Source organism: Thamnophis elegans, chromosome 2, assembly GCF_009769535.1.
Source record: "Thamnophis elegans isolate rThaEle1 chromosome 2, rThaEle1.pri, whole genome shotgun sequence".
Lineage (NCBI taxonomy): Eukaryota > Metazoa > Chordata > Lepidosauria > Squamata > Colubridae > Thamnophis > Thamnophis elegans.
This window is the reverse complement of record NC_045542.1, coordinates 73,317,891-73,335,110: the sequence shown is the minus strand read 5'-3', so window position 1 is coordinate 73,335,110 and position 17,220 is coordinate 73,317,891. Positions and strand designations below refer to the sequence as shown.

General features: G+C 36.5%; 1 protein-coding gene across 1 annotated transcript in view; it reads right to left on the bottom strand.

Moving 5' to 3' along the window:
* The window catches only part of DOCK2 (dedicator of cytokinesis 2), a 299,490-nt gene that overhangs the window by 241,874 nt on the left and 40,396 nt on the right, over positions 1-17,220 (bottom strand). The window contains exons 15-22 of the mRNA XM_032212175.1: positions 16,506-16,604; positions 14,808-14,880; positions 14,616-14,719; positions 9,146-9,329; positions 8,958-9,055; positions 3,302-3,391; positions 2,094-2,194; positions 1,445-1,579 (exon numbers count right to left, since the gene is read on the bottom strand). Of these exons, the coding sequence (XP_032068066.1) occupies positions 1,445-1,579; positions 2,094-2,194; positions 3,302-3,391; positions 8,958-9,055; positions 9,146-9,329; positions 14,616-14,719; positions 14,808-14,880; positions 16,506-16,604 (884 nt within the window). The remainder of the gene's footprint in view (positions 1-1,444; positions 1,580-2,093; positions 2,195-3,301; positions 3,392-8,957; positions 9,056-9,145; positions 9,330-14,615; positions 14,720-14,807; positions 14,881-16,505; positions 16,605-17,220) is intronic.

The window sequence follows — 17,220 nt, the reverse complement described above, 5'->3', positions numbered from 1 at the left end:
GCTTCTCACCAAATACATTTCAAATACAAAGCAAGTTCAATACGCAATTGCACCTTTTTTCTGGTCTAACATATTGCAATTCAATGTTCACAATTTTAAAGTAATTTACTAGAATCTATACATCTATTTCAGAGGATCCATGGTTGCACAGTGCACACAGCTAATTGGACAATATCTCTCTATAAAACACTTAGAAAGGGAGGAAATCAGAAGCAGCAAAGTAGAAAGTATGTCAGTAGGTAAAAATAGTTATCATTTTGAATTTATGTTGTAACCAGATCAATTTGATCTTCCAATTTATTGTAACAATTCAATCCAAAAATATAGGTCCAAATTAGTTCAATGAGTAAAAAATTGCACATTTGGACACTAACCTGGCCACCAGTATCATTGGATGCAGAGGGACATAATTCTGAGTCAACATGCTAAGCTCTCTAACTAATTAATGTATAACAGTACCAAACTATTTGGTATCTTCCAAAGATGTTAAATCACAACTGCCATAAACTACCATGCAGTTTCAGGGGGTTATAGCAAAAACGCCTGAACACATGTTGATTTCTATCTCCATCATGAATACTGAAACTCTAAAAACAGTGGTTAATAAGTGAGTGCTAGAGACCAGCATGAGTAGATGTATTTGTTTTGTATTGTTCCTCCAACAGGCTTCAAACTGATCATGACTGAAAGAGGTTTGTGATATTTCAATCACACCTACAACCAACTCATATCTGCCTATGGAGCTGCTTGAAAATAGAAGCTCACTGACCTTGCACATATAAGTTTACTATATCATTCATAACATTTCTAGCTGTTCTAGTATTATACTATGTCCAGGTTCCCAATCTCCATTCAGACCTAGCCAGCTGACTGCACAAGCCAGAGTCTTCAGTATAACAGCTAATTCCCAGTAGATCTTCCTGCCAAGGAATCTCACCATCGAGCCTAGAGCAGCGTTGACAACCTTTTCAGCACCGAGTGTCGAAATGGCCAGAAACCAGAAGAGCAGCCACCCAGTGCACATGCATGATAATCCTTAACCTGCTAATCTTTAAAAAAAATAGGCTAGATTTGTACAGGAGACTACGAGAAAATTCCAATGCTACACTGAAAAATTGAAAAAATGATCAATGGGTTCATAACGTTGCCAGCATACCAGCCCTGCTCAAGAGCCTGACATACCTATCATTCTCATTGATAATATACTTAGCCAAACTGTTAGCAGAAAATCATTCTCTCCCAGTACTTTCTAAGTGTTAAAATCTAAAATTCCCAAACCTCTGAGCCACCATGGCCATCAGTTTCATACAGCCAAAACTGGCAAAACAAAATGTGCAAGTTGGAACTTTAAGAATTACTATCTGGGACATATCAAATTGAAGAAAATTATGCTATACCTGAGTGGAGATGTTATGCTAAGAAGAAATGTAAATCAAATACTTACTGAGAGAACAAAGTCCTTGACCGAACTATGAACTTGAATACATATTCCAGAGCTTTAAGCGTTCTTAATATAGGTTCACACTGTTCTCCTCTGCTTGAAGTATCCAAATAAGTCTTCAGAACTGCCATTAATTTCCTGAAATCAGGAGAACGTGTTACACAAATGGAAAACCATCTTTATCAAATTAGATTTCTAAGTAGTGTGAGTGGCAAATATATATATTACATGCTGTCTAACATGGCAGATTATTTTTTGTTTTGTAATTCAAATGCAGGGTTTAAAACACTTTCCCTGAGGGAAAAAAAACCATAGCACAACTATTCAACATTATTATTTCTATCTTTCATACAAGATAATTCTGGAGGGCAGCCATAATTATTGCACAGAATAATATTATGTTAGAAGTACAGAATAGAGTTGGGGACTAATTGAGCCAAACAATTTGCATAGGGCCACTATAAATACATTTCTAGTTTTTTGTTGCATGGAGAATATTTTTGCCAGGATCAGAATGATTCATGGACAATCAATATAGAAGAAGTGAGACCCATCACCTTGTTCCTTTCTCTTCTACATGCAAACAGTAGGATAGAATGTGATTTAGGGGCTTCCCATATTGACTTCCCCATCAGGATTGTTATATACTTACTTGTAGGCTAAAGTTGCACTGAAATGTTGCTGTATGTAAGCCTCCAGTACAGTATTGAAATGCTGAAATTTTCTATCTGCAATTAGTCCTATTACATAAATCTGTAACAGAATAATAGTTTTCATATGTAAAATATCACTTGGAAATGTTTTTTTAAAGAAAGAGGGTAGAGAGGATTCTTCTTTATGGACTTCACTGAATTCAGAATATTGGTGACATTTTAGTGTCTAATTAATTCTTCCTATTCCAGATTGCTTGCTTTGGCAAAGCACTTGGAAAGGATAAGTGCAGATATTTTCATGCAAGAAATAAAGAAAGAAACAAGAGACTGTGAGCTCTGCTGAATAAAAAAAAAGATGGAGCTTTGATTACACTCTTGTGGCTGCCATCTTGATTTTTGGACCATACCAAGCTGAAAATTGTGAGAAGGAAAGCTACTTATGTTGGTTGGGGCTCTCCACCTCAATAGATAGGAATGTAAAGTAAGTCCACCCAGCCTGCAGAGGAAATGGATAAATGCAATTTCCAACACAGATATAGGAAAAGCTATATATTGCAATGAATTAAATATGCTGCCATTTTTTCAGTTCCCAGTCCAAAATTCACACAAAAGTGTATGGACTTGCTACGATCAGTCCAAAATTGAACTTTTATCTGAGAAGCAAACATTCCAATATGTCATATAAAAGTACTTGCAGTTTAAACACATATATGTTTAAATTTACTAAGAAAATTGCATGTATTTATTTCATTCTTTAAAATATATTATGGAATGTATGCAAAATAAGCACATTGAGGAAAGTTGCATTGAAAAATTCAAATATTTGCATTGCAAATATTTGGAGAAGCTGGAAACAAAGATGTGGATTTTTCAGATTCAGATGGGAAAAAATTAGACCATGGAGAACACGTGAGATTCTATCTAACAAATGATTAATATATAAACACATGAGACTCCAATATGGACTTATTTAGTAACCATCTCCTGAAATAGATAACTCTGATGTTTCTAGTTGCACATAATGAAGTGAGGCTTCCTGGATAGTTTACCCTCAATGCAAGGAGGCTAATTATAGCATGGATGAGAAGTGAAGCCATCATGCTCACTTTGGTGGCATCATTCTCTCTTGTGACTCGTTTCTTTAAAAAAATGCAGAATGCTAGAAAAGAGCTTATTTGATTGAAAGAGTTGATACAATAATCCTTACCAAAGCATCAAAGACAAGAATGTCATATGCGTCAGTATGAGAATGTTCCATCATGATATTAAATAGGGCATCTAAAGTATCCTGGAGGAACTACAGAAAGGGAGAGAGAGAATGAAAAGAACAAGCAAATATGTTAATAGGTTTGGTAATATGACAGGATAAAAATTCTTTGAAAAATATTTTGATTTGTCTAAGCGGAAAACATCCCACCTAGCCCCAGGGAAAGTGTTTCACACCTCAAAGAATTCATCCTGATAGCCCTGTCACCTGGAGCTTCACAGCGTCTTTGAAGATTTATTTTCATCAGAGCACACATTTAAGTCCAACAAGCACAGCCACGATTATTATGTTGTATTTAATGCTAAGTTTAGCATCTTAGCTGTGAATTGTCAAAAGGAGACTACAGCATGTCTCCTTAACATTCTAAAGCCCACAGCAGTTGTTTTTAACAGTGAGTAACTGTGAATGTTCAGTAATACTGTTCCCTACCCAAAGTGGATGGATTTTATAACCAACTATTTTGTTAGTTTGGTGCGATGGTTAAGGCATCAGGCTAGAAAATAGCCGACTGGGAGTTCTAGTTCTGCCTTAGGCATGAAGCCAGCTGTGTAATCTTGGTCCAGTTACTTTCTTTCTGTTCTTTCTGTTCACTGTCAATCCTGTTGACCTTTTGCTACCTATAGAATAAAGATTAATCATTAGTGGTGGGAACACTGGGGTATAGGATATTCTTCTCCTTATGAACTTCTTGGTTGCACCTGTTCGACCATTTTGTGCCACTGAAAGCTGGATAAAGTGGGTTTTTGATCTAGCAGGATTTTCTTTTTATAAAATTCCTAGGAAGTGTGGTTATTGCTGGTCTTTGACCATAATAAAGATTTATACTATACTATACTATACTATACTATACTATACTATACTATACTATACTATACTATACTATACTACACTACACTACACTACACTACACTACACTACACTACACTACACTACACTACACTACACTACACTACACTACACTATATTGTGTGGTTTATGGCAACTGCAGAATATTTATCTGGTCAGCACTAGCTTGGGGACTCATCCCAATATATAGAAGATGGAGGTTACTTAAAACTTAATTAAATTAGGTTGTTCTAAAAGGAGAAGCCAACCACATTTGGGGGAAAGCTACCAAGAGATTAAGAAGTCTGGAAACCAAAACTTCTTAGCAACAATAAAAGCTGTTGATACATTTAGCCTACAAAACAGATGAATGTGGCTGGTGGAGATATGAAAGCAGTCACCAAATATCTGAAAACAAAAGAATGAATTGATTTATTCTCTATTATCCGAGAGGCCAGAACCCAAACCAATGGGTTACAACTCCAAGGAAGCATGATTAGGAGTGATAGCAGAAAATTCCTGCATAAAACAGCTTTCAGTCCTTGGGACAGCTGCCACAAAGAAATTAAGTTGTCCTTTGTGGAAATTTTAAGGGGCTGGATGGTCATTTGTCAAAAAATATTGTCATGGATACTGAGCAGAGGATTAAAATAGGTGGCCTCTAAGATAGCAGTAGACTTATATCTACTTATCCTGTTCAACTCCATGATCTGTTGAGTCTATGAACCTTGGAAACTGCCTATTAATTGCTCAAGAAGGCCTTGAGACATGATGATGATTAAGAGGTAAATTGATGTTTGTTTAAAAGACATTGTGAGTAATATATGAAGTCCAAACTTGCTACCCAAACAAAAGTACTTATACTACCTAATATTTCTAAACATTCATTAAAATATTAAATGTTTGACATATTAATGTGTAGGGTCAGAAATAAGCATTTAAGTGCACAAATATAAGAACCATTGTAGAATAATCTGGCCCAATTTAGTTTGTTGTCATCTGGCAGACCGCATAAAGAAAAACAGAGATCAATCACCTTGTTCTGTTCCTTGGTGATCATGCAGTTCCTCCTCTTTGCAAAGGACTGTCCATTAAGAGCCTGAATGTTTAAATTCTTCGCAGCATTATAACTTTTGCTTCAATTTCATAGAAAGAACTCAACCATGACAATGACAGATTTTACCACTGACTCAAATATTTTCCTAACAAAGCTATGATATTCATGTAACAGAAAAGGGAATGATCACTGAATGGCTTTTATTATCCTTGCAACCATGAGAATATTTTCTCTGTTTGTTTTTTTGTTTTATTTGTACAAAGGCAAGCTGTCTTTCCACCCGGCCTTGATATTGTGCTTACTATGAGTTAATCATGCATTAAAGAATAAAGTCTTGAATCAGGGGATCTGTGATTGTTACAAATGGGCATGCCCAGCATTTTTATAAGTTTGGGGAATGCTTAAGCAGCAGCTCACTGATTCTACTTTAATCAAGGTGAATGTCCCCAAAGAATACTTACGTGAAGCTTCTGATCAAGAGAAAATGAGTTATGTTTGCTTTATCACATTAGTGCTACTGCTTCTCCAAACAGTATTTTGCACATGGTTACTTTCTTTACTGGGAAAATGGTGCTCAAAATGAGGAGGACAAGGAGCACCCAGGTGGCCCTTTTGAAGTAAAGTATGGCTCATTTTCCAGTTTAATAAATCAAGTTTAATCACATAAGCTTCACTTGCAATATTTGGGGGGACCTAATTCAGCCTGAAGGCATTGGGAAACAATACTTAGCATGGAGAAGCAATATATGTTGGAGTAAGAAAATTGCAGAATCATTCATTCTTAAAGTATACATCTCACAACAGAATGTATCTGGATAGTTGTGGTTATATTGCCCAGATAAGATATAAATGTTCTGATCTATGACTTTACAAGGCAAGTTATCTACAGTGGATTATGCAGTTTTATAAAAGTTCTGTCTTGGTTAATGCTAAATTGAGTAAGCAGGTAAATACCATAGAGTTCTGGGTTGTTGGGGTTCTTATTTAAACCAACTTGTGATCTTGCAATGCTACTGTATTACCTTTGGGATGTCTGTGTGGGTGGGTGTTGTAACTCTTCCAGACTCACTGAATTCAGTTTTTTAGAAGTTTCATAAAGCAAGCAATAGAAAAAGTCATGTCTATTTCATTTGATCAATTGCAAAGATCCAACAGATAACAGTTAAGAGAAATATATTGCATCTAGCTCAGCCAATCCAATCTTGGTAATAAAAGTTAGACTAGTCTCTTATTCTCTATCCATTTATTAGTCTATTTGACATTCTGTAACAATACCAAAAAGAAGGGGGGCAAGGGAGAGTTAAGAGAACATTGTGATTGGAACATAGAATGGGAAAATATGTCTTATCCCTCATTTACTGTCCAATGATAAATACCATACATTCCTTAACCTAAACCAATATAGATGTACTGCTCTCTTTCTTCCACCTTCTCATAATATAAAGCCAAATTTCTAAGCACCTTTTTATTCAGCCTAAAAGGAACTCACAGCTAAAGTGCTCTGAGCTATAATCGTTCACAGTGAATTCCAATTGTTAAAATGCAAGTTAATATTCCTGGATTCAAGTACTTCATATTGAAAAACAGAATCAGCATTAACATTAAAACTAAAAATCTCCTAGAAACTGTAAAAAAAAAAAACTTAGAGGTTAATAGGCAGGCCAAATTTATCTAAAGTCTTAGGTGATAAATTCGAGGTACCAGACGCAAAAAGCAAGCCTATATTTACAGGCATTTTCCTATCCATTGAATAAGACCCCTCCACTCTTTCAAAAATATTCATGCCATAGCTATGAATTTATACATGGTAATTTAAATAATTGCCCCTTGCTGTTCCTAGTTTTGGAAAAATTTCACATGCTGGCAGGCAGATGGCTCGTCAGTGTTTTTTTTTTTTTTTTATTTGATTGAAAGCATGGTGGGAGAATCTAGTGGAATTAATAGAACCTTTTCTAGCATTACTGATTACTTTCCCCTTCACAATTTGGTCTGCTGCCTTTTCAGATGCTGTGGGGCCTTGCTGAAATATAGTTCCCACCTTCAAAAACTCTCTTGAAAATGTTTTAGGCCAGTATTTTCATATTACATTACAAGGAAACACATCAAACTCAGAATTCTGACTATATTCGCATTATAACTATGATTTGTAAAGTTGGATAAGGCCTAGAAAAAATGAAGTTTCGTGAGAACAGAAGTAAAATTAGTTAGAAAGATGTCACTGTCCAGAGTTTGCAAGAATGGAAAGAAAGAAGGAAAGAAAGACTGGTTGGATTCATTAATCATGGTTAAACCTGGTTAAACCAAACACAAACACTTTCTTGAAAGAGGGAAGTAGGAATCCACTCTTAATAGAAGTGTGTAATTAATTCCCCCCCTCTCTCTCCCTCCCTCCCAGAAGTGGTTTGCCATTGTCTCCTTTCTAGGGCTGAGAGAAAGCGACTGCTCCATGGTCACCTCAGTTTCTAAGTGGTAGTTCTAGTATTGCTTGTATGGATTTTGGAAATAATTTGGGAAATGTAACTTCATTATTTAATGAGGAAGCAAGGGACAACACAGAGGTTGGGTTTATACAACTTGTTACTTCACAACATATTTTCTTTGGTTTTAGCTTAGTGTATTGTGGTAATGAGATAACTGACATTTAATTATCATGGCTTATTGTAAGAATCAGTATACAATATATTGTTGCAATATATTGAATAAACCATGTTTTTCAAACCAGTCCAGTGTGTTTTGTGAATAATATTTATAATCCTTAGGTACAGGTAATGGCATTTTGCTCCCTCAGATGTGTTGGGAAATTATTGTGAGTAATTTCCACATTAGTTGGCATTCAGCATACTTCCCACAAATCCATACATTTATATTAGAGCAAGCACATGCACCATTCAATATATCTACAAAATTATAGCTAGAGATTTACTTCAATAATCAACAAACGTTTTAAAAAAACTTTCCCAAAACAGAATAAAAGGCAGACAAAAACAAGGAAAGAGAAAGACATGAACAACAAAGAAGAATGTACATAATTTCTCTTTCTCTCATAGATGGATGGATGGATGGATGGATAGATAGATAGATAGATAGATAGATAGATAGATAGATAGATAGATAGATAGATCTCTATCCATTCTATCAAAAGGTACAGAATTTTCCAGTCCCTAGAATCAACACTGCAGTCACAAAAGGAAGAGCATTTGGTTGCAATTGAAACAATTTTGGAATGTGGGATAATCTATCTTAGTCTTAGACAAGATTAAGAAGAAATAGTGCTAAGATATTTATCCTATGCATGGTACATTAAAAAATATGGCTTTAATTCTTAAATCTGATACTGATGAACAGGCATCTTCTCCACTAAACTTGAAAGTGGATACTTGGGCATGATAGGACAGAAACCCCCATATAATTCAACTTATTCCACATTTGCTGTCTGAAGTAGCCTTTTTTTCTCAACTAACAATGAAACCACCTCTGAAAATCTTTATCATGTATTCAGTTCTTGCACCTACAGAAAACAATAAATACACACAAGTATCTCGAAGTTTTCACCGGACTGTGATACAATAATATTTGAAAAAGAGCAATACTTCATGTCGTGCATAAAAATGACAACCCTTACAAATCAAAGTTACAATCAAGAAAATTGTAAAACTTTCCTGCTGATTTATAGCATTTGTTTTCATAGAAAGCCCTGGCTGAAAGAAGATCTACCTTCACAATTTCTTCACCATCCACGATCTTCAATTTTTCTAAGTTTTCCTTCAAGAGCTCAGGTTTCATTCGCCACTTCAAAAGGCCCAGTAAACCCACTACAGAAAAGAGGAGGAATATATTCAAGTACAAAAAGACAGATAATATCTTTGAAGTATAATGTAGAATAGTTAGGGTTTCTTTTTTACCATTCTGAGTTAGCTTAGTTGAGCAAACAAGAGTTGAAATGGCAAATGAATCTCTTGAGCTTATAGAGAGTCCTCCGACAATGCTTGCACTCCGACTTAAGGTTGAGAGCTTAGGCTCTACCTGACTGCGTGTTGAAGGGAGGCTCAAGTACATGTTGACATCTTCCATTTTCTTACTATCACCCTTGAAAACAAAACATTAATTAGATTCACCGACTTCAGATGATATTAAGCAGAACTTCTATGATTTTGCTGTACTCTTGCAATACAAACTCCTGTTTTCACAATACCACACATTTTTACATGCTAATCCACATGTCTAAAAATCTCAAATGAGACATGAGCAAGCCTAGGTCTGCAGTTGATAAAGAAAGTGAAAGTATACACAAGCCCTTGCACATATTGGAACAGTGGCCTTTGTTTCAACCCTGGCAAAACTTGGTAGCGGTGGGTTTTAATTCCACCCACTGCCATAGTTCTATCCCTAATTTTTCTTGGGTGTGCACTTTCCAAATCAAAATCTCTCTCTCTCTCTCTCTCTCTCTCTCTCTCTCTCTCTCTCTCTGTGTGTGTGTGTGTGTGTGTGTGTGTGTGTTTGTGTCTTCCTCAACTCATAGCTCTGCTTGAAGAACAGGTGGCTGCTGTAGCTGGGGATGGTGGGGCTCACTTTGTGCAAGTTCAGTTTATACACTAATTATGCTTCTTTCTGGATCAGGAGAATTTGCTCATGGTAACTCATATTGCATTCCATTTGGATGATTGAAATTCCCTCTACATCAGGTTGCCCAGCATCACTGTTGAGAAACGGGCTCCATACAAATGATTTAAATAAATAAAACTATACATTTTATCCTACTCAAGGTATGTAGATACAGGGGCTTTGCTGTAATGGATTTTCAATGTTTTGCTATATTGAAGTGGAAGTACTCTGAAAAAAGTGAGAAACCGCAAGGTTATTAGCTGTTAAAGGCCTAAAGACATTACAATCAGGTTAAATGAAAGACCACACATTAAACTATTCCACTGGCATATCTATTCTTCATTTGACTCAAAGTAAGCCTGCCATAGAAAAGGGATTAAGCAATCATAAAATAAAGTTATGCTGTGTAGGTTAAGGTAAAGCAATTAATTAAGTTATCACTTTCTTTTAAAATGCCCAAATTGGCCTTTAATGCCAGGATCACACTTAAAAATGGACAAGAGAATCAAAAGGCAGAAAATGTAAATAGTACAGTATTAGCATGTTCCTCTTTTTTGATCCCTCTTTAACCATAGCTCAGAGCGATAATCCAAACTGGTCATTAAATAAAAGATATATCACTGTTGTGGGCTCTGCTTCCCCCAAGTAAATTTCCTTCTCTCCAAGGAAACTGTGAATATGCCCATTAATAAATTATTTCCAAAGCCAAACCACTCTGCTTACATGCGTGTTTATGGGCAATAATTTGCCATAGACTCTAAGGCTATGTGGAGCAGCAATGTTTCACTTAGTATGGTTGACTCCACTCCAGCTGCTGGAGTAAGCTACTTCAAATAAATGCCTCAGCAGGTTCTGCCTTTACGCCCTCTATTAAAAGCATCAAGGCAGGGCATTTTGCTTCAAAGAAAAGTCAGTCAAAAGCAAAGAGCTGATTCAGCACAGCCTAGAAGCTCGGTGGTGACACGCAGAAACTGGACAACACTTCACTCAAAGTGAAACACATCTTCCTTTTTTTTTACATGGTATGTCAAGAGTATTCAATAGAAAGCAATCAGTTGCCAAACCACTGAAGCCATAGGCACGATAGTTGTAGTTCCTGTGAGAGGATAAATGATGCAAACATCAGAAAATGGAGCTAATTGCTAGTTGTGTGTTGAGGATAGCTGGATCTTTTCCCCCCAAGAATAAATGTCAGCTGCAGTGTTTGTACCTGCCTTACATATGGTTGCCTGTTACAGAAACAAATTCAATCTCTCATACCAAGACATTGGATGAAGTTTTGCACTCTGAATTAACTTCTCATAGAAGGAGAAATCAAAGCCAGTGGTTTAAATCCCATCTTTAGAGTTTAGACTCAACAAAACTATTTTGCCATGATTACTTTTTTTCAAAATAAAAATAGGTTTCCTATTCCTATAATTAAGGCCTCTAATGGAATACCCTGTGGAAGATCTTTCCCCTTGAGATCCCTACAATTTTAACTTTCTGGAAGGCTGTAAAAAGGTGCCTTTTCTCCCAAATATTGAAATAGGATGAAGCCAGAGTTGAAAAAGAGTGTTGTGGTTGCATCAAAGGAATCAAAGAGGAGCTGCTTTCAAGCCATTGGAAAAGATATCCAATCCAACTTTTGTGTTTTCTTATTTTTGTTTTTATCTCTTTTTGCTTTTTATGTATAATTGTTGTTTTTAATACTATAATTATGAGCCACCTGGATTTCTGGTTTTGAGTTGGGTATCCAACAAGCATTTTAAATAAATGATGTGATTTTTATTTTTGTGGACTCTGCATATAATAGTCTATAAATAACTAAATAAATCCTGTATGCAAGCATAGGAAGATACTAGTCTGTGCGGAAATGGACAGTCTAACGCTAAAGATCAAAGATATAGGAGATACAGAATACTATGCTACATAGAATAGATTCTATCAATGGTTAGAAACATGAGGTAGAAGTTGGAATGCGAAAGAATCAGGTTAGGTGGACATGGAAAGAGATACTATGTATAAATTAGTGAATGATATATAAGTTAACATACTAGAATATGATGGTCAGAAATTACTGTACACTAGCACCAGAGGTGGGTTCCTGCTGATTTGCACCTCTTCGGGCGTACCAGTTCCAGAAATTTGCCGTACTTTTGTGTACCCATTCCATGGAAGTGTGGCCACACTCCCATACCAGTACCCCTGCCTTACAGCCAATTTTCAAGGCACTTCTCAAAGACAAGAAAGTGGGGCAGGGCTTCTTCAGAGGACCCAAGGCAAGAGCAGAGTTGAAGTACTCTCTGAAGCAGCTGGAAAAGGTACGTGTGGGTCGGAGGGAGGGGAAGGAATTCAAACTTCATCTTCCTGGTGCTGTGTGGGGCTTTGGGCAAAGGCTGAAGATAAGACCCTAGCTCGCTTGTGCTCTCCCTCCCAAATGTAGTTTGATTGCAGGTGGAGCCACATTGCCTTTTCAAACCTGTAATCAGTGAAGCTGGGCTGGATTTTTATATAGTGGATCCTTCCGGGCCTGGGGCAAAGTATGTGTGCTATATGGCTCTTTGCCTGGCTTCCTGCCTTCTCCTGTGGTCTCCTCAATGCTCGCTCATGCTCTCCCTCCCCAAGTGTAGTGACTTCCTCCCCAGGCCCCCATCCATTTCTCCCCCCCACACACACACAGCTGGATAAAACTATATAAAAATCCAGCCCAGCTTCATTGATTACAAGTTTGAAAAGGCAATGTGGCTCTGCCTGCAATCAAACTACACTTGAGGAGGGAGAGCACAAGTGAGCACTGAGGAGACCACAGGAGGAGGCAGGAAGCCAGGCAAAGAACCATGCTGTAGCACACACACTTTCCCCCAGCCTCTTTCTTTTTGAAGGCTCTGAACGACTCCCCTTCAGCTTCTCTGTCTCTCCTCTCACCCCAGCCTGCCAGCAGGAGGTGAATGGGTGGGCTTTATTGCATTCCAGGTATTTCCCACCCAGACAGCAAGCTGCATTTGGAATGGGGGAGGTGTTTGGGGAAGGCAGCGGGGGAATGGGGGGGATGGCAGAGGAGCTGCTTTCAAGCCATTGGAAAAGATATTCAATCTTTTGTTTGTTTGTTTGTTTGAGAGAGACAGAGAGACTGAGTGAAAGAGGGGAGGGGGTAGGAGAGATAGTCCAATCCAACTTCTGTGTGTGTGTTTGTGTGTTTGAGAGAGGGGGGAGCGACAGAGGGAGGGAGGAAGGAAAGGGAGAAGAAAAAGAAAGAAGGAAACTTCTTTCGCAAAGGAGAAAAACAAATGCTGTCATTTTAAATCAGCACTGAACATGCCTGGCTGTGGAATTCTGGGAGTTGAAATCCACAAATCTTAATAATTTTGAATTGAAAAGTTGCAGGAAAGAACAAATTGGTTATATGGTTATATGTTATATGTTTTTGTATTTTTGAAGTTTTGGGGTTTGTGCAATATGAGCCTTGTGTTTCTAAAAGGCTTGTGAATGGAGCCAAACTTTCTCTAGGGTCATTATCTCATTACCTCTATCTGGCAGGCATGTGGAATGAGCTTCAGGAAGGTTTCTTTGTTAGCAGAAAGAAAGAAAAACAGCAAAGCAATTTAAGGATAGAAGGAGGTCATCTAGTCTAACCCACTGCTGCAGCAGGAAACCTTACATTGTCTGAATTATTTTGGTGCCTCTAACAGAGAGGAAAATTGCCAGAAAGGAGAAATAGTTTACTAGGACAAGGCTGTCATGGAGAGGAAGGCAGAGATAGTCCTTGACTTATGACTACAATTGAGCCCAAAATTTTGGTTGCTAAGCAAGAGCTTTGTTAAGTGAACTTCACCACATTTTACCCAATCCATGACATCTCCTGGTGAGTGACATCAAGTTGGCCACTCCCACCTGGTCACATGACTGCCAAGCCACTCCCACAAAACAGGCCACACCTACAGAACAAGTTCTAAAAAAAATTGAAACCCACCAGTGACTAGCACTGTTTAAAATAGTATACATGTTGTTTTGTTTTTACCTTTGTTTCATGGCAAATGGAATAGCAGGACATTTACACTGTATATTCAATATATTTATATTTAAGCAATAAAAATATGTATATTTTTTAAAAAGTTCATATATATGCTTCCTCTGTAAGCTGTTTATGTAAGCAATGCTGTATTAAAACAGGAAGAAATCACTAAAAGAGGAGGAAAAAGACAAAAAAAGGTAAATTGATCTACTGTCAACTGCAAAGGTGAACCTTTCTCTTATACTTCCATATCAATTCTCTTTGCCAAGTATATCAACCAGCTAAATATGTAGCCCACATGAGAGTCATCTTCATCTTCAGGAGATAACAGAAAATTCTCAATATCCTGTATTTCCTCAAGGTAAACCATGGTTTGTGTATTGATTTGTACAACATGCTGAGACTTAAATCCATGGTTTCTTCAGCTCTCAGCATTTCTGTTATTAAACATCACCTATTCTGCTGACTTAAGAGAACATTCAAATACAGTAAGCCACTGAGTTTTGGAGAAGGCTTGTAAATATTTGCATAAGGGAACATTATGGTGCTCTAAATATAAGCCAGAGAAGTCTAAAGAACTTTGGGAGTAAAAATAAGTTCATAAACTGCACATTTGTTAGACACTGTGCAACACAACAAACCAAATTCAGACAAAGAATATTATGCCAAAGCAATTTTTCTTGGAGCACTATGACATTTTGAAAGCCTAATAGGAAATTGCCACTGGATTCAGCAATACCAAATCAATGCAATAAGATAAAATAGTAAGAGTGTACCTTTAAAACCACCAGTTCATGAACGCCATCAAGCAGAGTTGTCCCATCCTCCTTCATTAATTTTACATAGGCCATTGCAAAGTTCTTTTCGCCTTTGTCTTTAGCTGAATAACCCAGAATGTGGTATTAATAGTTTTTACCAACTTATTTAATTTTGCATGTTGAAACCAAGGAACAAAAGAGATTACTTACACTCCAGAGATGACCGATGTCTAAACATAAAACGCAAATGAATTCTTTGCATATCCTCAATGGGTAAGGCTACCTATTTAAAGAAAGAGCATTTGAAATAAACGGCAACTTCTGTTAAATAATAACATCAATGCAAGAAGGATGGAGGAAATTATTACACTTTTGAAACAGGACTGTCAATATTTATCCATTATTTTTCTCAGTGAAAACTCTGGGGTACAATGATTTTTCAAGGTTTGTACTTTATCATATATCTTAAGATTTTTTTTAGAAAGTATAAATCACTGAATAGCCATCTGAATATGGCTTTGAAGGATTACTGCATTTTATAATGAACTCATATCTTAGATATAACTAATGTAATCTTAAATTTGTTATCACAATTTGGACCTGATTTCCATTGTTAAGGAAGTCAGTCATTAAATGAGTTGGCCCAATTTTTCATTTTTTTGCTGATTCATTAAGTGAATCACAATGTTGTTAAGTGAATCCAGCTTCTCCCACAACTTTGCTTGTTGGCAGCCGGCTGGGAAAGTCACAAATGGTGATCACATGATCCCGGGACAATGCAATCATCATAAAAACCTGCTGCTTGCCATGCATTTGAACTTTGATCATGAAACAGTCAACAGTTACATTTGCTGCTCTTTTTACCAGAGGATCATTGTTGGGATCGGCTGAAAACTTGATCAGACTAGATGATCCAAAAAATTATTTAAAGAAAATATAAATGTTTCATTATAAACTTAACTTACATTTCTTTTTTTTTTCATAGAAAGTTTTTATTTTCCATTTTCATAGCATATAATCACATGTATACTATTACATAGTCAATATCATGTTGTATTATTAAGTACTTACATCAATTCATCTTACCATCAACTACCAAAGGAAAAAAAAGAAAAACCCAGTTATTGACTTAAATTTCTATTATATGGGATCACTTACATATAATAGAAATTACCAATGATTCTTATTCTGGACCCAGAAGTCCTTGAAGTGACAGGAAATAAATTGGCTCTTCTTGAAGATTTTTTAATATGTTCTCTAAGTATCCTATCGTTAACAGAAATAGGTTTCTGAATATCTTACAGCCATATGGAATTATTTGCACCACACGTTCCCTACAATTTGCTTATTGCATAATATATATATATACTTAAATATATATATATACTTAAAGTCACAACCCCTGGTATGCCCAAGTATACAGTATGTATATATATGTATGTATGTATGTATGTATGTATGTATGTATGTATGTATGTATATGTATATATATATATATATATATATATATATATATATATATATATATATATATATATATATATATATAACTACAGCAAGAGCCACTAATTTATTCACCTGAAATTAGGATATATATCAGTTCTGCATTTTATTAACTTCTTCAACTTTTTATACTGCCTTTATATTTTTAGATTGTACCGCCATACTGAAATAAAGCATATTTATCGCAAACTGTATAATTGTAATTATTGCTTTCATTTCCATGTAGTCAGTCTTGTAGGATTCAAGGAAGTTAACTCAATTGTTCTTTTAAAAAGTCATTTTAATGAATACATAAACATTTTGAAGCTTAGCTCCGTTTCTCAGAGGTCATCATTTAGCAAAACCAGCGATATTAATAGTTTGTCTTAAGATTTTAAATAGAGAGATCTCTTCCCCTTGTCTTACCTTTAATGTCTCCATCCAACGGGGTTGTTTGACTTGATAGTAGACAACTGATTTGTATTCATTCGCAGGCTTGTCTCCAGCCCCTAAGCAAATCACATTCTGTCCAAAACACAAAAATAAAAGGAGATGCTACTTCCTAGTCTTATGATTACATACATACAATAGCAGAATTGGAAGGGACCTTGGAGGTCTTCTAGTCCAACTCTCTGCCTAGGCAGGAAATCCTATACCGCTTCAGACAAATGGCTATCCAACATCTTCTTAAAGACTTCCAGTGTTGGGGCATTCACAACATCTGGAGGCAAGCTTTTCCACTGATTAATTGTTCTAACTGTCAGGAAATTTCTCCTCAGTTCTCAGTTGCTTCTCTCCTTGATTGGTTTCCACCCGTTGCTTCTTGTTCTATACTCAGGTGCCTTGGAGAATAGTTTGACTCCCTCTTCTTTGTGGCAACCTCTGAAATATTGAAACACTGCTATCATGTCTCCTCTAGTCCTTCTTTTCATTAAACTACACATACCCAGTTCCTGCAACCGTTCTTCATATGTTTTAGTCTCCAGTCCCCTAACCATCTTTGTTGCTCTTCTCTGTACTCTTTCTAGAGTCTCCACATCTTTTCTACATCATGGCGACCAAAACTGAATGCACTATTCCAAGTGTGGCCTTACCAAGGCATTATAAGTGGTATTAGCACTTCACGTGATTGTATCATTTT